General features: G+C 40.1%; 1 protein-coding gene across 2 annotated transcripts; it reads right to left on the reverse strand.

The window, feature by feature from the left end:
- Nucleotides 1–1,856: 1,856 nt before the first annotated feature.
- Nucleotides 1,857–21,476, reverse strand: TMEM19 (transmembrane protein 19). 2 transcript variants are annotated; one of them, XM_033221261.1, is made up of 7 exons: nucleotides 21,260–21,476; nucleotides 20,755–20,793; nucleotides 17,792–17,905; nucleotides 10,277–10,414; nucleotides 9,349–9,603; nucleotides 7,794–8,003; nucleotides 1,857–6,070 (listed from the first exon to the last, which is right to left on the reverse strand). In XM_033221261.1, exons 1-7 carry the CDS (start codon nucleotides 21,270–21,272, stop codon nucleotides 5,907–5,909), a joined length of 933 nt encoding a protein of 310 aa, XP_033077152.1. In that variant the 5' UTR covers nucleotides 21,273–21,476; the 3' UTR covers nucleotides 1,857–5,906. The 2 variants fall into 2 exon arrangements, with proteins under 2 accessions (XP_033077152.1, XP_033077153.1); XM_033221262.1 differs by having other exon boundaries at nucleotides 20,755–21,476.
- Nucleotides 21,477–23,075: the final 1,599 nt, after the last annotated feature.

Here is a 23,075-nt window from a genome sequence, read left to right on the forward strand (position 1 = left end):
GTACCACTACACCTGGCTAATTTTTGTATTTTTTAGTAGAGAAGGGGTTTCACCATGTTGGCCAGGCTGGTCTCAAACTCTTGACCTTAAGTGATCTGCCCACCTCGGCCTTCCAAAGTGCTAGGGTGATTACAGGCATGAGCCACCGTGCCTGGCCTTCTTCCTATATTTTTCTAGGATATAAGCACCTAACTTGAAGCAGCAAAAAGACAATACTAATTACAACAATTTCATTGAGTTTAAAGTGTGTTAAAACACACTTGAACAAATTATGTACAAAATATTGCAAATTTATTTTTATTTTTTAAAGATAGGGTCTCACTCTGCCGCCCAGATTGGAGTACAGTGGTACAAGCATAGCTCACTGCTGCCTTGAACTCCTGGGCTTAAGTGATCCTCTTGCCTTAGCCTCCTGGGTAGCTGGGACTACAGGCACACACCACTACACCTGGCTAATTTTTAAATTTTTTTGTAGCAATGGGGGTCTCACTATGTTGACCAGGCTGGTCTCAAACTACTGACCTCATGCAATCCTCCTGCTTCAACCACCTAAAGTGCTGGGATTATAGGCATGAGCCACTGTGCCTGGCCCATATCCCAAATTTATGTCAATAATTAGCTTGGGGAAGACAGGAGGAGCTCAGTTGCTGAGGGGTTAGTGGGGGCAAAAGAACATTTAAGCTTTTTAGCCAGGCATGGCGGGGTGCACCTGTAGTCCTAGCTACTCAGGAGGCTGAGGCAGGGGAATCACTTGAACCCAGGAGGCGGAGGTTGCAGTGAGCTGAAGTTGCACCACTGCCCTCCAGCCTGGCGACAGAGCGAGACACCCTCTCAAAAAAAAAAAAAACAAAAAAAACAAAAAAAAACTTTCGCTTTATGTCTAATGTAACTTTTATTTATTTTTATTATTACTTTTTAAATTGAGAGTTTCTGTCACCCAGGTTCGAGTGCAGTGGCCCAATTATGGCTCATTGCAGCCTCCAACTCCCATCCTCAAATAATCCTCCCACCTCAGCTTCCTGAGTGGCTGGGACTACAGGTGTACACCACATTTGGCTAATTTTTTATTTTTTGTAGAGACGGGGTCTTGCTATGTTGCCCAGGCTGGTCTCAAACTCCTGGACATAGGTGATTCTCCCACCTTGGCTTCCCAAAATGCTGGGATTATAAGCATGAGTACCACATCTGGCCTAATGTTGTAATTTTTAAAAAGGAATAGAGTCAGTGTATTATTTAATATTAATAAAAATTTAAAAATCCAAACTTAAAAAAAGAGTTGTCATATTTATAAAATAAACTTGTGGGTGGGTGTATGGCTTGCACCTGTAATCCCACACTTTGGAAGGCCGAGGTGAGAAGATCACTTGAGCTCAGGAGCTCAAACCCAATATGGACAACATAGGACATAGTCTGGATTCATCTCTACAAAAAATTAAAAAAAAAAAAAAAGTAGCCGGGTATAGTGGTGCAAGTCTGTAGTACCAGCTACTCTGGGGCTGAGGTGGGAGGATGACTTGAACTGGAGAAGTTGAAGCTGCAGTGAGCTATGATCATGCCACTGCACTCCAGCCTGGGCGATAGGGTAAGACTCTGTCTTAAAAAATAAATAAATAAATAAAAATAAATCTTGTCTGGATTCACAATTAGATCTACAAAAACAAATTTTTTTTGAAGAGGGTAGTTATGATAAATGGAGAGTTTAGTTTTATCAGGGAAAATAATGTCAAGCCTTGCCCTGCCACTCCTTCATTTCTTCAATAATCCCTGACTCATTACTTTCAAAACCATTAATACTGTTTGGCATGATTGAAAAATGCTGGAAACATTCCAGTTCTCAGAAATTCAGGCAGCCAAACTGGTTTTTCATTTTTTATTTTCCTCCAGGAATATGGTGCTGATTATCACCTTCCAGTCACTCTTAAAAGAAACAATGATTAGAGTCAAACAACTTAATTCAATGAATACATATTGAATGCTTAAGTATTTTAAAAATATCAAGAACCACTTGGAGTTATAAAAATAGATACTCCATAAGGAGATTAAATAATTAAGCCATATAATTGTGTTTTCTTTTTTTTTTCTTTTTTTTTTTTTTCCGAGATGGAGTCTCGCTCTGTCACCCAGGCTGGAGTGCAATGGCACGATCTTGGCTCACTGCAACCTCTGCCTCCTGGGTTGAAGAGATTCTCATGCCTCAGCCTCCTGAGTAGCTGGGACTACAGGCATACACCTCCATGCCCAGCTAATTTTTGTATTTTTAGTAGAGACAGGGTTTCACTACGTTGGCCAGGCTGGTCTTGAACTCCTGACCTCATGATCTGCCTGCCTCCGCCTCCCAATGTGTTAGGATTACAGGCATGAGCCACCTCGCCTGGCTGTTTTCATTTTTAAAGCGCACCACAATTCACCTGAGATATGGTGGCTAGTACAGATCATTTTCATTGTGATAGCACTGGGAACATTAGATAAAGCATCAGGACGGTCAGATGATTGGGCCCTAGTATACCCACTGTGCCTAACAGGCAGCAGCTGTTCATATCACAGGCATGTGGCAAAGTTTAAAACATCATTTCACATGCTTTCTCTCTATACTAGTCCTTTATCTAATTGGGGTGGGGTTGGTATTTCTGCAGGCAGCATCCTACGTGTACAGTAGCTAGAAACAGGAAAGATATATATGAGAAATAGGTAACTCAAGTAATGAGAAAAGCTAGTAATAGAATGTCGTGCTGAATCAATTCTTTGGTCTCCTGGTGGCTCCATTTAATGAGTTTTCAACACGCTACTCCTGGAAGTCTTCTTCAGGAGCTGTCCCAAGCCACATGTATCTGCTCTCTTCTATCATAGAATAGTATGAAAAGAAATAGTATACTTTATACTGCTAGGTAGGTAGTTTTATTATACTGTTACATAGAGCTCTTTCCATGAAAAGTGTTTTTAACATGAACTGCCCATTCTGCAAAGAGGAAAAATATGTTGAATTAGTTAAATACCCAATTCAAAAGATGTTACATGTAAGACTTACAAAAAAAAAGGACGGAGATATAATTTCTTATCCTCAATTCTCATCTCCAAAAAGCTATGAAAACCAGTTTCTTTATAAAGTTTGGTGACAAAACCTGACCAAACTTGATCTGAGGCTCTTTATGATCTTTAGTTATACTAGTGGGGATGTTCATAAATCACCACAAAAATAGTATATTTGATAATGAGCTGCTATCCCAGACTTTTTTCAGTAGTTTTGAGTGAAATATTTTATACAGATCCTATTAGTTTTTGAATATCTCAAAAATTTTGATTGCAAAACACAACTAAGTTTTCAAATATAGGATGGCAAAGCAGTATTTCCCCAAACTGTTAATGATACAGTGATTCTACTAAATCCAAAGATAGTTCCAATAAGTATTTTTGTCCCCTCGTATGTCATGAGGATGAATCTCCGGGAAAAGAAAAAGGGCATGTGAGAACAATGTGCAGGCTGTGTGAAAACTGACCCATGATTTTATAAGTGATGTAGCTGTATGACACTGTGTAATTACCAGAAGTTATTAATCCATAAAGATAACATATTGTGTTGTTGCTAATAGTTATCTCCCAAAAACTGAAAAGTCCCATTCTTTCCAAGTGCTTACATACAGTGCTTTAGGACATTCTTATTCAGTAGTTCTAGTGCTTAGAATATTCTTCATCTTTTTTTTTTTTTTGAGATGGAGTCTTGCTCTGTTGCCCAGGCTGGAGTACAGTCGTATAAACTTGGTTCACTGCAACCTCCACCTCCCAGGTTCCAGCAATTCTCCCGCCTCAGCCTCCTGAGTAGCTGGGACTACAGGCACGCACCACCACACCTGACTAATTGTTTGTATTTTTAGTAGAGACGGTATTTCACCATGTTGGCCAGGCTGGTCTTGAACTCCTGACCTCAAGTGATCCACCTGCCTCGACCTTCTAAAGTGCTGGGATTACAAGCATGAGCCACTGTGCCTGGCCCAGGATATTCTTATTCAGTGTTTCCCAACTTGGTTAAGCATTAGAATCTTCCAGAGAGCTTTGTAAAAATACCCATGCATGGGCCTCATTGTCCAATATTCTGACTGACTTGGTCTAGAAAGGGGCCCTGGCAACAGTGTTTTAAAAACTCCTTACATGATGATTCAATGTACAGTCAGAGCTTTAAAAAGTCTCAATATCCAGGCTGTACCTTAGATCAGATAAATCAGAATTTTGCAGTGTGAAACCCAGACATCAGTACTTTTTTAAAAACATGCCCTGGTGGCTGGGCACAGTGGCTCACATCTGTAATAGCTCTTTGGGAGGCTGAGGTGGGCAGATCACTTGAGGTCAGAAGTTCGAGACCAGCCTGGCCAACATGGCGTAACCCTGTCTCTACTAAAAATACAAAAATTAGCCAGGCGTGATGGTGAACGTCTGTGATCCCAGCTACTTGGGTGGCTGAGGCATGAGAATCGTGTGAACCCGAGAGGCAGAGATTACAGTAAGCTGAGATCATGCCACTGTGCTGGAGTCCAGCCTGGGCCACAGTGTGAGACTCTGTCTCAAAAAACAAACAAACAAAAAAAGTAAACATGCCCTGGTGCTTCCAATATATACCCAAAGTTCTAACCCAATTGTTGCAACCCCCTGATCTGACTGGCTTAAAGATTAAGGGTGTGATTGTTTTTTTTTTTTCTGTCCTGAAGTAAGTCAGTTCTAGATCATCACCATAGTAGGGCCACCAATAAAGAACTGTAAGCATTATCCACTCTGCTGGTGGTACATTCATAAATCCTTCCCCATTTTCTTTAAAAAAGCAAAAGGGGCAGGAGGAAGAAGGTACAGAAATCACATGAAAAACATTTAAAAATACTTTTAGTAAAATACTCTGTACCATGTCAAAACTCCTTTGGCACACAGTAAATCATAGTGAAGAACAAAATTGAAAAGCAGAATTTGCCTTAGTTGAGGCTACAGTGTAAGAGAGAATACAACTTAGAAGGTAATAATAGAAAACCATAGCATTTTCCAGCAATTGATATGATAGTAAATTTATAAAGAAACACAATAATTTCCCAGTGACTCTTAACTGTTCAGGACGTCAATGCTAAACCAGGCTGCCATACATAATTCAAAGAAAGCTAGAAAATACATTCCACATATTAAATTGAAGATAATTTCTGCTCAGAGAGCAACTGAAACATATAGTAAAGTATACATTTTTTAGATATAAGATAAAGTTCTTTTGCTTTTAGTTAAGATAACTTTTTTCATACATTCTAAATGGTCATATGAAAAAGATATTTACTTTTTTTCACCACTAACCCTGAGGAAGGAAGAATAAATGTGGAGTAGGCCACAAAACTCACTAGGAACCAATCTCCATACTTTTCCCAATTGTGAATAGCAATTAACGGGAGAAGTTCGGGATACTATACTTATTTAGGCTTCCACACACATCAGCTTGAACTATTTAAAATAGACATAACATTTGGGCAACTAGCACAGTGGCATTTCTCTGCTTCAACTGAGAACTATTTTAAATATCATCACTTTTATTTCCCACACTAGTTTAAACAAAACAAAACAAAACAAGACAAAACTTGACACTGATTATGTAAGAACTTTCAGTTCAATATATAGCAGTATGCAGGGACAATATAGCTTCATTGCTCAAGACTTCCATTCAGCAGAAAAAAATATGCGTAAGTTCTTGGAATTCTTCTCTTTCACTAGAAAGATGCTAGCTGTTACAGGGGAGTTGATGAGAGCAAAATGTGAAATCCCATCACAATGGAATATAGGAGGAGCTGGCATTTCTGCTTTGCCATTACAATTATTATTCTTAGGATGGAAGTTGGAATTGCAAATTTAGCTGGACTCACCAGTTTCAACCTGTGGAAATGAAATAAAGTTCATCCCCTGGGCCAAAAACCCCAAGCAGCAGTTGGGAGCAAGAGGGCAATAAGAACAGAAGAAAACAGATTCACCGCATTGTTATCAAGAATGGGTTTCCCTGCTATGTGCTTTGCCTCATTTGTTGGGCTGTTGACCACCATGCCAGTGCTTTCATCCAACCCTGGAATGGAAAAAGAAGCAAGTGAGGTAGAAAATCCAAATGACTTGATTTTGTTTTTTCTTTTTTCTTTTTTTTAAATTATACTTTAAGTTCTAGAGTACATGTACTTAATTTTTAAAAAAGAACAAAATAGGCTTTTTCCTCCAAAGGAGACAATCTTTGAAAGGTTCTAAGTGACTTGCTAAATGACTTTAATGGATCATTTATATGATGAGAGATATGGGACCCTTGATTACAAATGGCCCATTTGAATGCTCAGTAATGTTCTGTCAATACCTCTGGAATTGCTTCAGAAGTGGAAGAGAGAACATGAAAAGCAGAGAGGGCATGAAAATGGCTGGTTGGGCCTGCCTTCCCAGTGGTTCCCCTCCAAGACTGATCTATGAGGTCCCTGGGAGTAGGGATCATGTCTGTGGCTGCAGTACTGTAAACGCACAGTTGAGCATGGGGCTGGCACAAAGAAGGCACACGAAGATTTACAAAATCTCCCCTACTGCACGCATTTCTTTTCAACCCACTCAATGCAATCAGAAACTTTCCCAGTTAGAATCTAATTTAGAATAAAAGTCACACTCTTTAAAAAACATGTTTACTGTCTGTTTGTGCGTGTAGAGTTATTGACCCTTTAGTGAGAATTAAGATCAGATTGCTTCGTCCTTAAAATCTAAATGAGACTAACAAAATGGAGAACAAATATTCTGACTGATGGGGAGAGGGGAGGAAGGGCACATAAATTTTCTGAGGCATGAAGAGCGCTGGGAGAACTGTACTGAGAGAACCCTTCTCTAGCCTTCCAACCTCTTCCTGATGTCAATCAAAGGAGAAACATGGTTGATGAGAGTGAGGAGCAAATACACACCTAACAGAATATGTGAGTACACTGATAGGATGGGAGAGCCTTAGAAGCAAAGCACAGAAAATTTTGAGAAAAGCATACTCTACCACTCTACCAGATATCATTTTTTTTTTTTTTTTGAGATGGAATCTTGCTCTGTTGCCTAGGCTAGAGTGCAGTGGCATGATCTCGGCTCACTGCAATCTCCGCCTCCCAGGTTCATGCAATTCTCCTGCCTCAGCCTCCCAAGTAGCTGGGATAACAGGCAGGCGCCCCCACGCCAGACAATTTTTTTATTTTTAGTAGAGATGGAGTTTCACCATGTTGGCCAGGCTAGTCTCGAACTCCTGACCTCAAGTGATCCAACCCACTTGGCCTCCCAAAGTGCTGGGATTTAGATGTGAGCCACTGCACCCAGCCATCGACCGTATATCTTGATTGAAGCAAAAAAAACTCAGGGGCAAGAATAGCAAGCATGATACCACAGTAAAAAAGTAGGTGGTATGTATAGTCAGATTAGTACAATTATCCCTCAAATGTAATAGAAAAATGAATGGAAGGAATTGTGTTAAAATGATATGATCCAAAATGTCTTGCTTTTCTGGGATTAGGTAATGGCCCACACAAAAGCGTCTGTTCTCTGCACTGTTGCATCTTCCCCACACAGCTGAGAATCACTGCTGTGCAGGACTAATTCAACTAATTCTCTTTCAATTAATTTAATACAAAAGAATAAGAAAACCAAAATTGTGAGAGACTTTGCCCTATCATTTCTAGTCCCTCAACACCCTGTGTCTTTGGATTTGTTTTCATTGTTGACATTTTTTCTTTCTTTTCCCTATTTCTTTAACATACCAATAAGTTGCAAGAATGAAGGAATGTTCTTACCAGTATACTGCATTATAGCCCCTAAGTATGAGTCCACAATTGATCCTAGTAATCCAGCTAAACCACCAAATGCAATAATTGGCCACTGGGGGGCAGAAATGTCTAAATCATTCACAAAAATCAGCTGTGTGAGGAAGTATGCAATGCCCACAAAGGTACCACCAAGGAGACTGGAGACAAGGCCCACCACTGTAACTCCTCCATTGGTACCTGAAGAAGAAACATGTAGAAAATCATCTGGTTAATAATCAGCAAACACATAAAGGCAAGGACAGCAAGGTACCTATCTAATCAAGACTAATTTAAAGAAAGCATTCTCTTTAAAGCAATCTTAAATACTGTAGCTATTTAGAAAATAGTATTTTCTCCTCAGCAACTCTCGACATTTTAAGCAATGAAGCAGAATGGTTCAATGAAGCCAGACTCCCTGGTTTCAATCTTGGTTCCGCTTCTCTCTCTCAATCTCTCTCTCTCTCTTTTCAGAGACAGGGTTTTGCTCTATCAACCAGGCTAGAGTACAATGGTGTGATCATAGCTTACTGCAGCCTCCAACTCCAGGCTCAAGTGATCCTCCCACCTCAGTCTCTCTATTAACTGGGACGACAGGTGTGAGCCACCTTGCCAGGCCCAATTCTGCTACTCTTAAGTCGTGTGACTGTAGTTAATTTACCTAACTTCTTTGTCCTTTAGTTTCTTTATAAGACAGAAATAATAAAAGAATCAATTCATATGATTATTATGAGTACTAAGTGGCAATCTGTGTAAAGCAGTTACAATAGTGCTCTGAAGTAGGTATCTAAAATGTGTTAGCTGTTATAACGATGATGAAGAAGAGGAGAAGAAAAAGGAGGAGAAGGCGATGATGGGGGGATAGGATGGGGTAGAAAGAAAAGAAGGGGACGAAAAGAGAAGCATCAGAAGACAAAAAGAAAAAGCAGTACAGGTTGAGTATTCTCTTTACCCAAACTGCTTCGGACCAGAAGTGTTTTGGATTTCAAATTTTTTCAGAGTTTGGAATATTTGCGTTATAGAGACTTACCAGTTGAACACCCAAATCTGAAAATCCTAAATCTGAAATGTTCCAATGAACATTTCCTGTGAGCATCATGTCAATGTTCAAAAAGTTTAAGATTTTGGAGCATTTTGGATTTTGGATTTTCAGATTTGCGATGTTCAACCTATGTAGCTGTTGATAATGTTGATAATGGAGAACTGAGATATACGTTAAAGCACTGATACCATAACAGGCCCTCAATAAATATTCCATTGTTCCCTTTCTTTTCCTTCCCTACTGATATGTTTGCAAATCAGTCTCTGTGTTCCTGTATTGCTTATCTAGGTCTTGCTAACATTTCCTGCAAATACTATTTATTATTACCAATTTAATAGCCTATAGAAATTTTCCAATTATTAAAGAGACTAAATAAAGTTTTTAAAAGGCTCTAAAATAAGAAATACATTAAATCAAGAGGTTTTTTGGTTTTTTTTAAAGACTCTCAAATCAAGACTCACCAACTGTGTCTGCCAATGGGTCAAAAAGAAGAAAAGGACTCACCAACCGGAACTTTCTCCCAGGTTGTTATCAGTCTTGGAGGACTTTTACTCAGAACTGTGCCAACTTCTGAAGCCCACGTGTCTCCAGCAGAGCAGGCCAGTGCAGCCAAGAGAGACAAACACATCCAGGAAGCGGAGTACTGTTTGGAAAAATCGACTGGGATTTCCCCAGGGCCATTTTCTATCATGTACAGCAGGGCTAGTTCTGTGGGTACAGCTCCATTACAGAACACCTGAATCCAATTCCTTTGCCCACCTGGAAACAAACAGATGAAAAGGACAAACAAATGCCTTCTCCTTAGAAGAAAAACCATGCAGTTATAGGTGTTTATGTTTTAAAGTTTAAGAAAAACAACGAAAACATATTTCAAAACAGTAAAAGTGTTATGGTACATTTGCCCGGATTCTATACTGTTATTAACAAATCTGGAAAAATTATGATAGACTCTAGTGCTTCTAAAAGTCTGCTGTTATTTCCCATTGTTGTGAAATAAATTATAAACTCAATTTGGCTACTAAAGGAATTCTCATATAAAATTGATGTGTTTTGACAGTCTAAACAACATTCTGATTGAAAGCTTATGTTGGCCAGGCGCAGTGGCTCACGCTTGTAATCCCAGCACTTTGGGAGGCCGAGGCAGGCGGATCACGAGGTCAGAAGATTGAGACCGTCCCGGCTAACACGGTGAAACCCCGTCTACTAAAAATACAAAAAATTAGCCAGGCATGGTTGCAGGCACCTGTAGTCTCAGCTACTCGGGAGGCTGAGCCAGGAGAATGGCGTGAACCTGGGAGGCAGAGCTTGCAAGGAGCCAAGATTGCGCCACTGCACTCCAGCCTGGGTGACAGAGCGAGACTCGGTCAAAAAAAAGCTTATGTTAGGATGAAATGAAGTTTACTATTTTGAATAATATCAAACATAATCTTACCTTCCTTATATTCTGAATCTAGACGCTTCTTCATTTCTCCCTTCCATTTAGTGAGTTTTGAAGAAGACAAGAAAAACATCAGCAAAGAGGTAAAAAAGCTGAAATTTGCAATGGTTAGGATAAATCCAACCACGAGCCCTGAAAGAAACATATATAAACACAGAATTATATTCAATTCATACATCAATGCTGTGAAAAAAGGATGGATTTTTCCGTTTTTATATTATAACCTGAAATGTACATTTCTAACAATTTGCATTTTGCCAATTAAGTTGTTACCAAGCAGTAAACTGAATGCGATTTTGAGTACACATTTTTTACCATATTTTAATCTCGTTTCAAGCAATGCCATATGAATATAAGATATTATTTTAGATAATATTTTAAAAATACCTTTATTTTTAAAAAGTAGAAATAGAGATGGGGTCTCACTATATTGTCCAGGCTGATCTCAAACTCCTGGGCTCAAGCAATCTGCCCAGCAATGGCCTCCTAAAGTGCTGGATTGCAGGAGTGAGCCACTGCACCTGGCCTTCTTTTTCTATAGTAACCCTTTCCATTGCTTAGCACAAAGTTCAGATATCATAACCGATGAGATAGTTATTCATCGACTCTTCCAGAGATGCTCAATTACTGGTATTTAACTTTGGTACCTTTTAATTGAGAGTACAAGAAATAGGGTAATTTGATATAAAGTATTAACAATAACAAAGTGCTTCAGCTCTGGAGTTGAACAGTCTAGAGTTCAAACTTTGGCTCCTTCACTTACCTCTTCAAGATTAGGATAAGTTACCCAACCTCCTGAAATCTCAATTTTGCACTGATGAAATGAGAATAATCAGAATTTACTTTACCAGCTTGCTGTAAAAAGTCAGGGATAATTTTTGCAATATGCTTATTATATTATCCAGGATGTAAGAGGTCCTTAATAAGTGTTACCTAATGTCATGGATACTAATGACAGCAACAGTTCCAGTGTCAAAAGCTCAACAATAATCATGATAAATATTATAATATTGTTATCCAATCTTTAAGTTTTTTCAATTGATTTTTAAAACATTAGAAAAGTTGTATGCAACTACTGAAGGGGAAAGTCAAAACATATGGAGGTATACAAATTCAAAGTCAAAGTGTCTCCCCTCCTCCTCTTCATGAATATTCACTGTTAACAATGTGTTCCGCCATCTCTAAACAAACCCAAAGTAGAAGAGCCCTAAACAAAATACACTGAGATGTTACAAATGGCATCTATATCCTTTTTACTTCAACCACCTTAAAATAGCACATGAGGTGATCAATGTTCATGTTGGTGATGGCTTCAGATTGAGGAAATGAACAAGACAAGCTTTGAGGGAAGGGTTTCTTTCTGTAGTCCTAAGAGAGCTTGGAACTTTTAGCAACTCCCACCTATGTCTACATTTTAGATTAGTAACTGCTATCTCCTGTTCATATCTTTTCCACCTCTCCGTCCTGCAGATCTCTAAATATAAGGGGTTCACAGATATGACAATAGGGTACTCCCAAACAATTTGAAGACTTGAGGACTATGGTTGCCTTCTGAGCCTTAAACAGGTAAATTCTATACCTAACAGATAGCATCAGGGGAGTAAAATGACATTGTCTACAAATTTCTGACAATGGGAGTAGTTATACTCCAAATTCCAACCAGGGTGACCTGGGTAATCTCCAGGAGGTGTAAAAGAGAGGCAGGACTGGAATTTCATAGCAATTTATTTATTTATTATTTATTTATTTATTTTATTTATTTTTTATTTATTTATTTTTTTTGAGACGGAGTCTCGCTCTATCGCCCAGGCTGGAGTGCAGTGGCCGGATCTCAGCTCACTGCAAGCTCTGCCTCCCGGGTTTACGCCATTCTCCTGCCTCAGCCTCCCGAGTAGCTGGGACTACAGGCGCCCACCACCTCGCCCGGCTAGTTTTTTGTATTTTTTAGTAGAGACGGGGTTTCACGGTGTTAAACAGGATGGTCTCGATCTCCTGACCTCGTGATCCACCCGTCTCGGCCTCCCAAAGTGCTGGGATTACAGGCTTGAGCCACCGCGCCCGGCCTCATAGCAATTTAATAAACTCAGGGCTAACCTATTGATTCATACATATTCTATGATAATTTAATTGGCTATCCCAAAATGTAGAAAGTGAAGGCCAAAAGAACCAGAGGTTGGCAGACTTCTTGAACCACGTCCAAGGGAGGGGAACCTTTGATTTGTGGACTTGCATAACTTTCTCAGACTTTGTACTCACCAAAGCAGCCTTCTAATTATAATCCGACTTCTCAAGTGGCCTGACTACAAGAATAGGGCATGCCTGAACAGTGATGTTTGTGTTCTTCTGCCTGGTAGTTCTTCCATCTGATTAATAAAGTGGCATTCTGGCTCATATAGCAATCCTTTATGACAATGAGCACCATTCAACCAGTTGTCTAGGCTCTAATCAACTCTGGGAACATGACAGAGTGAGGTTTCCACTTCAGAAAGACTGAAACCAGACCCAACGTATAGTGACCAAAAAGAGGTCAGGCCACCCTTGTGAAACCACACAGAGCACCACAACTGGCCTCTCCTGACAACACCCCCTCTTGCTGTGCTCTTCCACAAACACTTTACCACAAATCCCCCTCACGTGACCCTCTCCTTATTCTGGCAATGCTTGCTCTCTCTCCAAAAGACCAGAGTCCTCCACTTCAGTGTGCAGCTTAGAGACTAAGTGTGACTGAACCCCTGCCCAATCCTCTCAATACTGAGGTATGTGTTTCTGTCATGAACGGTTCTAAATACCCAGATCCTGAGGAAGTTCTGTAACTCTTACTTCTCAATCCTAGACACACTAAAGTCATGATGTAGCAAAGTAAAATTCCTTATAACTGTGTGTATTAGTCCGTTGTCATGCTGCTAATAAAGATAAACCTGAAACTGGGTAATTTATAAAGAAAAGAGGTTCAGTTGACTCACAGTTCCACATGGCTGGGGAGGCCTCACAATCATGGCTGAAGGCAAATGAGGAGCAAAGTCACATCTTACCTAGCGGCAGGCAAGGGGGCTTGTGTAGGGGAACTCCCCTTTACAAAACCATCAGCTCTCATGAGACTTATTCACTATCATGAGAACAGCACGGGAAAGACCTGCTCCCATGATTCAATTACCTCCCACCAGGTCCTTCCCTTGACATGTGGGAATTATGGGAGCTACAATTCAAGATGAGATTTGGGTGGGGACATGGTCAAACTTGTATCACTGTGGATAGCAGTAGTGGAAGGAAAACAGTAATAATAACTAACATCTATAAAATAATTGTATGCCAAGTACTGTGCTAAGCATTTTACATGGATAACACTTCAAGATAATTCATTGCTATAGATACCATTATTCCTTCACATTTTATAGACAGGACAAGTACAACACTGAGGGTTTAAGTGACTTGCAGTCATACTCTAGGATAGTATTCCCAACTACTATGATATATTTTAAATCAGCATTAGATTTTTTTTTATCCTTAAGGAAACAAAAAGTTCCAAACAGAAAAGCTGGGTGTTGCGGCGTGTGCCTGTAGTCCAAACTACCCAGGAGGCTGAGGCAGGCGGACTGCTTGAGCCCAGGAATTCAAGGCTGCACTAAGCTATGGCTGCATCACTGCACTACAGCCTGGGTGACAGAGCGAGACCCTGCCTCTAAAAAACATTGTTTTTTGGGACAGGGCCTCGCTCTGTCACTCAGGCTCGAGTGCAGCAGCATGATCTTGGCTCACTGCAGCCTCTGCCTTCTGGGTTCAAGCGATTCTCCTGCCTCAGCCTCCCAAGTAACTGGGATTACAGGCACCCGCCACTATGCCTGGCTAATTTTTGTATTTTTAGTAGAGCAAGGTTTCACTATGTTGCCCAGGTTGGTCTCAAACTCCTGGGTTCAAGTGATCTGCCTGCCTTGGCCTCCCTAAGTGCTGAGATTACAGGTGTGAGCCACCATACCTGGCCATAAATTTTTTTTTCACAAAAAGGTAGAAAAAAAAAGATAAACATTTCATAGAATGAAATAATTAGGAAAAAAGCAAAGGTTTTTAAAAATCAGACTACATCTATTCCTAATCATCTATTATGTATCTAGCACTATTCAAAGAAACATGGGACACAGAAGCATAAGATACTCTTTGTCCTCAAGTTCACAATCTAGTAGATTTCCTTTACGCTTAAACAGATCAAGTGGCATGTTATACCACCATGATAATTTTTAGAAACATGCATATTATATTTTTGCTACCTGACTTTAGAACTATCAGTTACCACTCAAAGTAAGTTAATGACATGCTTCCATCTACTACTACATCTGATCATTTCCATCTCTAAGGGCTGGCAGCAAATAAATGACTTTATTAGATTTGAATCCTATTCAATAAGAATACTTCATTAAGCACTAAGAAGCCTAGAACTAGAAACTTTCTTAGTGGGAATACTTCATTTAATTTTACTCTGAAAGCATTAGTTTCAATTTTCTGCAGTTCTCATTGTTTTCTGCCCAGAACTGTCTCTTCATCTTTGAAACCTCTCTATATACTTGTCTATTAATGCAGATGATAATAATAATCAGCATATATAATGAGGTAGGAGAGAGGTCAGAGGGGGAGGAGTAACGTGAGCAGAGGTATGGAGAAAGAAAGAAATGTTTGTGGCAATGCAAATTTAATAGTCATTCATGTATAAAAATATGGTTGAAAGTACATAATCACTAACAATGAACATTTTTGCACCATTTACAAAGATGTGTTGCCTCACATAATATCTTGTTTGAGCTTCACCAATAAACCCATAAGGTATTACTATTGGAGGTATTTTAGAAGAGAGAAGAAAGTGAGGCTCCTAGGAGTTATGCAGCTTTCCCAAGTTTGCACTGATAAGAGGTGGCAGTGTTAGGTTTCAAATACATATCTTTTAATTCTAATCAACATAGGACAGGAGTAGACGCCCAAGGGCTAGAAGGCAGCCCTTCCAGCAGCAGGAAAGAAACAACAGTAGAGATCATAAATGCCAGAGAAGCAGGACAATATACAGCACGGAAGCTCAAGGAAGACAGAATTTCAAGAAGGACTTGACCTTTCTTTCTATAAGAATAATAAATTCCAAGGCGAGGATATCTGAGAGCTTTTTTTTTTTTTTTTGACACAGGGTCTCACTCTGTTGCCCAAGCTGAGTGCAGTGGCATGATCAGCCTCCTGTGTAGCTGGGACTACAGGTGTGCACCACCATGCCTGGCTAATTTTTTGATTTTTTTTTTTTGGTAGAGGTGAAGTCTCATTATATTGTCCAGGCTGGTCTCAAACTCCTGGACTCAAGTTATCCTTCAGCCTTGGCTTCCCAAAGTGCTGGGATGACAGGTGTGAGCCACCGCGACCAGCCCAGAAAGAACTTTTTTTAGCAAAGCATAACTCCATGTTATTATATTTAAGCAGAGATTGTTCAAGTTATGTTATAAATGAGTTAATACTGCCAAAGTGCTAACAGCAGTAACTGGTACATAGAAAGTGTGATATAAACATTTGTTAAATAGATAAAACATAACCATTCCTAATACTTATTGATTATATGGTAAAATAAAATTCATACAAAAATATCAGTATGTCTAGTTAACTTTAATTCTCAACTACCCCACAAAAGGAAAAGAAATCTCACAATATAACTTAAACAATATTTCTTAATTATGAGGAGAATTGGCATGATTTTGAAGAACTCTGCCTAATAATAATAGTTACAAGCACTGAATAAATGTTGGCTATGTGTCCAGGCAATGAGGTAAGGACTTTAAATTATCTCATTTAATTCTCTCTATACCATAAAAATGAAATAAGGGGGAGATCCAGGCTTTGTGGAGCCCGAAGCTTATATAATTTGGGGTTCCCTCTTTAAGAAAAAGAGTACAAAAGTTTTGACCTACGCAAAATTGACAAAACCATAGGACCATGAGAGCACATTGCTAGAGTTTATTTATTCAATTTTATCTCTCACTTCTTTTCCTATTGTTACTATTTTCTAGTCAAATGAGCCTTATTATTCTTACTCTCAAATAAGCCTCTAAAATATCTGGATTTTTGCACTTGTTATTCTGTCGGCCTGGAACATGATTCTGTCAGCTCTCATTGCTAGCTTCTTTGGATGCCAGCGCAAAATGACCTCCTTACAGAAAAGCATCTGACACCATTTACAGAAGAATGCACCACATCTTCCAAAATACGCACTTAACACTTAATTATCTTTTCATTTTTCTCATAAACTTAATCATTACCTGAACAGTTTTATATATTATCTACCTGCCCTAAAGAATATAAGTTCTGGCCGGGCGCGGTGGCTCAAGCCTGTAATCCCAGCACTTTGGGAGGCCGAGACGGGTGGATCACGAGGTCAGGAGATCGAGACCATCCTGGCTAACACGGTGAAACCCCGTCTCTACTAAAAATACAAAAACTAGCTGGGCGAGGTGGCGGGCGCCTGTAGTCCCAGCTACTCAGGAGGCTGAGGCAGGAGAATGGCGTAAACCCGGGAGGCGGAGCTTGCAGTGAGCTGAGATCCGGCCACTGCACTCCAGTCCGGGAGACAGAGCGAGACTCCGCCTCAAAAAAAAAAAAAAAAAAAAAAAAAAAGAATATAAGTTCCATGAGAACTGACACCATGTTCTTTTTGTTTACAGATATAGCCCAAGTTTTTAGAACAGTGGTACATACTAGTAAGTGTTCGATAAAAATTTGCTAAAAGATGGGTCAGGCATGGTGGCTTACACCTGTCATCCCAGCACTTTGGGAGGCCCAGGCAGGTGATCAACTTGAGGCCAGGAGTTCGAGACCAGCCTGGTCAACATGGCGAAACCCTGTCTGTAATAAAAATACCAGAAAAAATTAGCTGGGCATGGTGGCATAGGCCTATAGTCTCAACTACTCGGAGGCTGAGGCATGAGAATCGCTTGAATCCAGAAGGAGGAGGTTGCAGTGAGCCGATCGTGCCACTGCACTCCAGCCTGGGCAACAGAGCAAGACTGTCTCAAAAAAAAAAAAAAAATTGCTAAAACAATGAATACATGGCCTGTTCTCAACTCAGTTTTGGAAAATTAATCCAGAATGCTAAGTTTGGACTGCTCTGTTTGAGATTACTAACAGCAACTTCCAAGAGTTTATTCTCTCCAAATGCTCTATTTTACATCTAGGAGGAGTGCTCCAGTGTTTCTGCTGGTAGAAGACTAATTAATCAAACTAAAGGAGCAGAAAAGTCAAGGTTCATCTATCCTATTAATTTACTTTGTATCAATCACAAAATTTAATTTGTATGATACACTAAAAGTGTATGTTAGTTTCTGAAATTTTGACAATAGGAATGCTGAGCAAGATGTAACTTTATCATTGTCTAAAATATGTAACACTATGATTTGTAGTCAGTCTCATATATTCAGAATTTAGAAAACATAAATTTAAATTATATAAGCAAGCACTTAGTAGTTACTGTAAACATTCAAAATAAAAACATACCTCCTAGAGCTCCACTGTGATCTAGACTTTTCTTTTTAAGGCCATTAGAGACGATCAGAACAGGAACAACAACAGAAAACAGCCAACGCCATGGAGAAATAGGTCGTAAGTTACCTAAAAAATTATAAAGGTGGAGCACAAATTGTGTGAAGTCTGCACAGGTTAGTTTTGGCAGTAAACTTCCATTACTGCTTTTGGACTAAAATACTGTCATAAGTACAAACACCAAGATGAAGTCACCAAAGAAAAATATAGTCATGCATCACTTAAGATAGGGATATGTTCTGAGAAACGCATCCTTAGGTGATTTCATGGTTATGCAAACATCAGACTGTACTTACACACACCTGGATGGTAGAGCCTACTATACACTTAAGCTATATGCTATAGCCTATTGGTCCTAGGCTACAAACCTGTATAGCATGTTGCTGCACTGAATATTGTAGGCAATTATAACAGAATGTATTTGTGTATCTAAACACAGAAAAAGTAGAGTAAAAATATGGTATTATAATCCTATGGGAACATGTTATATGTGTGGTCCGTCATTGACCGAAACATTGTTAGGCAGAGCACGACTGTATTGATGTTGAGACATGCATGCATATTTTCAGAGAAGCAGTCTTACTGGAGAATGGCCAAATAGGTTATGTTCAAGTTTTGAAAACCTTTTACTGCTATTTATGATAATAATGGATATCTAGATATTTAAAATGAATCTCCAGTTCATTTTTTTTCAAGGGGGCATATATTAAATTTCAAGGACTACCTAGAATGAACTCTTTCTGTAACAGGGTCTTACTCCTCTCTGCCTTTTAGAGGATACCTGATTCAATGGTTAGAAACTGATTATTCCAGAGGCTGCATCTGCTCACAGATGTTTGGCTAGCAGAGTGTTTTCAAATAATTTGAAGCAATATTTAAAGATTAGAAGATATCATATAAAAATCCAGATTCTTGGCTTCTGTTTCAAAATTGGGAAGTTCTGGCCAACATGGTAGGATTGACTGAAGGTAAAGAGAGGTCCCCTCCTTTAAACAGGCCATGGCTTTCCCATTTAAACTTCCCACCACTCCTGAAGGCTCCTAAACGCCAAGGCTAAGTGATTTCCTTTTGGTAAAGAAAACCGTGAACCACTGCTTGTATCCATGTTTCTATCAAAAATGAGAAAATGGGCCAGGCGCAGTGGCTCACACCTGTAATCCCAGCACTTTGGGAGGCCGAGGCAGGAGGATCCTGAGGTCAGGAGTTCAAGACCAGCCTGGCCAACATAGTGAAACCCTGTCTCTACTACAAATACAAAAATTAGCTAGGCATGGTGGTGGGCACCTGTAATCCCAGCTACTTGGGAGGCTGAGGCAGGAGGATTGTTTGAAACCAGAAGGCAGAGGTAGCAGTGAACTGAGATCGTGCCACTGCACTCAGCCTGGGCAAAAAGAGCGAAACTCCGTCTCAGAAAAAAAAAGGGGGGAAATGAAAGACAAAGAGGGCCCAAGCATTCAACAAAAGATGAGAAATATCCTATTTCTGGAAGTGAAAACTATTACCACATGTCTAACACACAAAAACTTGCACAGTTTCATTCATTTGCATTAGGTGACTGGTCCGAGGGATATTTCAGTTTACAAATCCTGATTTATTCTATTTAGTTCAAGTCATAGTAAATACTATGACTGCATGACAACCATTCACTAACAAGAATCTTCTTATACCCCTCCCCTAAAACTCTGACGCCCCACTGTGAATCATTATGAATGAACAGCCCTGAGAGCTTCTGTATCCCAGAGAACCCTTTCCAATTATTCACGTGTTCTCTTTGCAAAAAGCCTACAGTCTGAAATGGCAATCCCTTACGATATAACCATTTAAAAGAGTTCACTTTCTCATTCTCCTTTTCATTTTTCCCTTGTTGTAAACTGATCAGTATTTTGTTTTCATAGGAGAAGGAAGTTTGTGTAAATGGAGGCTTACGCTCTAAAGCACCTTCAAAACCTTAAAGATCTGAGTCCAGAGTACCTTATATTTAAGCAATGTAGCTTTAGGCTTTAAAAGGAGTCTATTCTTTTGAAGCAGCCAAATGGCAGGTAAGTCCTTCAGCTCTCCAAATGTAAATGTTATACCGTCTTTAATTCTTATTATATTAACAGAACATGTGAAACTGATAAACTACATTACTAATTTCTTTCTTTTTTTTTTTTGAGACGTATTCTCGCTCTGTCGCCCAGGCTGGAGTGCAGTGGCTCAATCTCAGTTCACTGCAACCTCCGCCTTCAGGGTTCAAGTGATTCTCCTGCCTCAGCCTCCCGAGTAGCTGGGATTACAGGTGCGTGCCACAACGCCTGGGCTATTTTTCTAGTTTTAGTAGAACTGGGGTTTCACCATGTTGGCCAGGCTGGTTTGAACTCCTGACCTCAGTTGATCCTCTTGCCTCTGCCTCCCAAAGTGCTGGGATAACAGGCGTGAGCTACTGCTTCTGGTCCATTACTAATATTCTTATTCAAAATTAAAAGCATGACCGTAATTGCTTTACAAAGCTATGTTCACCTCACTTATCTTTCACCAAGACAGATGGAATAGTTACTTAACATATAAAGACATTTTGAAATAGGTATAACTAGGCCAGAAGTGGTGGCCTGTATTCCCAGTACTTTGGGAGACCCAGGTGGGAGGGTCACTTGAGCCTGGGGGTTTGAGACCAGACTAGCAACACAGAGGGACTCCCATCTTATAAAAAATAAAAATTAAAAAAAAAGAAATAGGTATAATTCGAATTATCACAACAAGCGTTTATTAAAGGCACTGTTTATATTATCATGTTACTAAGTTAAATCAGGCTATGGAAGTTAAGTAAACACAACCATTCATAACCATTCAGAGGATATGAGTTTTGGATTTCACAATGGTATGGTTTTAAATTTCACTGACTAGATTACAGAGAAACAACTTAGAACATTCATACTTACCATAATAGGTGCTTGCAGTCATTGACATAATCCAGAAAGCTAAGGAAATGCAAATGATCAGGCTCAATATAACTATATTAGTTATCATCTTTATATATCTTTTGCATATATTGTCGTTAAGATCTGTCATGGAAAATAAGGATATGCGCTCCTGCGGGACAGAATATTTAGCGTTTCGGAGAGAAAGTCATTTACGATGTGAGCAAGACACTTGTTCAGAGGCAAACATAAATCCCAACATATTCCACCGACCAAACAAGCAAAAAAATCACAAAAATTCGAACTCCTTCCGGAAATTCCTGCTGGACGGAGAGCTCCAACTCGTATGGGCGAGGTCAACGCCTCACCGCAAAAGCAAAGCGCTACCCGATCGACGGTGAGGGCGGGCTCCAGGCTGCTCAGCGCCTCACGCCGAAGCACCAGGGGGAAAAGAGAAAGCCGAGGCAGCCAATCCGCGGTCCCGGCGCTGGCGAGCTCCACCCACCTCCCGTCGCAACCTTCTCACCCGCGGGCGGCATAGGTCCGCGGCTGCAAAGGGGCAGCTAGGGCACCCGAACTTGGGCAAGTCTGGGAAGCAAGCCTGACGCGGCTGAACGCAGTCACGTCCCGACAGCTGCGCAAGCCGCCCTAGGGTCCAGGTCCAACTGGCCAAGGCCGAGACTCCAGGAGCAAAGCCCGCGCCTCCGCGCGCCTCCTCGTCTAGCGCCTCCCCCGCTGTGGGCATGCGCGGCAGCTGCTTAGGGGGACGTCACCTCGCTGAAGTGGGCGGGCACTGCTGGCATCCTCGCCGGCTGCGTTTGCACTGCTTCTCCGAAACCACTTTATAGGTACTAAACACCATTGTTTAGTACCTATAATGTGCTAGACTCCTGGCTGCTAGCGAGGTAAAGTTAAACATAGATTCTGTTACTGAGCTCTCGTTATTATTGTCATAACACCACTTAAATTGTGGAAATACCTGTCCTCACACCCCTTATATTTAAAGTGTGTTCATTTAGAAAGCAAAACGTCTTGTTAGCATAAAAATTCTGAATCGTGGCTGATTTCATCATCATCATTATTATTATTATTATTATTATTATTTTGAGACAGTGTCTCTCTCTGTTGCCGAGGCCGGAGTGCAGTGGCATGATCTCTGCTCACTGCAACCACCGCCTCCAGGTTCTAAGCGATTCTCCTACTCTAGCCTCCGGAGTAGCTAGGATTACAGGCGCCACCACCAACCCCGGCTAATTTTTGTATTTTTGGTAGAGACGGAGTTTCGCCATGTTGGCCAGGCTGGTCTAGAACTCCTGACCTCAGGGGATCCACCCACCTCGGCCTCTCGAAGTGCTGGGATTACGGGTTTGAGCTACCGCGCCCGGCCTGATTTCATGTTTTATGTGAAATTAACTTGTTTGCTCGGGTTAACAGTAACTAACTGATAATTACACATTATTTATCAATTTTTTCAGTTAATTGCTGACAGTGTAAGAAGAGGAGCCAAATTCATTTCAGACACAGTGTGCACTTGTGTTTTAACCCCCAAGAGTAGTTACTTTAAAAAAAGCTCACATTATTTTAAATTTCAAAATACATGCCAAGACTGCTTGTCATTTTCTTTGGTAAGGCATCTAATTAAGTAGTTAACTAATAACAAATCTGTGAAGTAGGACTAAATAGTAGTGGGCTTCTTGTACTAGATAATATACATATGGTCTTTATGCTGAAATTTATTATGTGCCTACTTTCTTTTTGTCTTAGTCTGTTCTGCATAGGTAAATGTTTGGATTATCTTACTTACCAAGCTGACTGGCCAATATCAATGTTACCAGACTATTGGGTAAAATTATTAATAATAAAAGCTAATGTTTTGGGGGTTTGCGCAGTGGCATTGTTTTTGTCTCTGCTTAGACAAACTTATAAACTGGTCTGTTGTTTTGTTTTGTTTTGTTTTTGTTTTTGTTTTTTGGCCTTGCTTCACCATAGTCACAGAGTGACCCTCTCTGATTAGTTGGTGTTCTATAGGAAAATCATAGCCTAGCTGTGAATGTCAAGCTATCTCCCAACACTGGGGTGTAGCTGTGTCAGGTCAATTCCTGGATGTCAGGGATGATTTTCTCATGACTAGTAGATCTGGCTAAAAATGCATATTAAATAGTAGTGTTAGTGAACTGACCCTTCAAATGAGTATTTTCCCTTGTATTTTTTTTTAGTGACCTATTATTGATGTTTTTCTCCATAAAAGTTATTCTAGCTTAAGACCAAAATAATTTAGAGGAGTTAATATAATTAAAATACGGTAGTTCTTCCTTACATGCAATAGGCAGTTTCAGTTACCA

This window comes from Trachypithecus francoisi, unplaced genomic scaffold (genome assembly GCF_009764315.1).
Source record: "Trachypithecus francoisi isolate TF-2019V2 unplaced genomic scaffold, Tfra_2.0 Lachesis_group11, whole genome shotgun sequence".
Lineage (NCBI taxonomy): Eukaryota > Metazoa > Chordata > Mammalia > Primates > Cercopithecidae > Trachypithecus > Trachypithecus francoisi.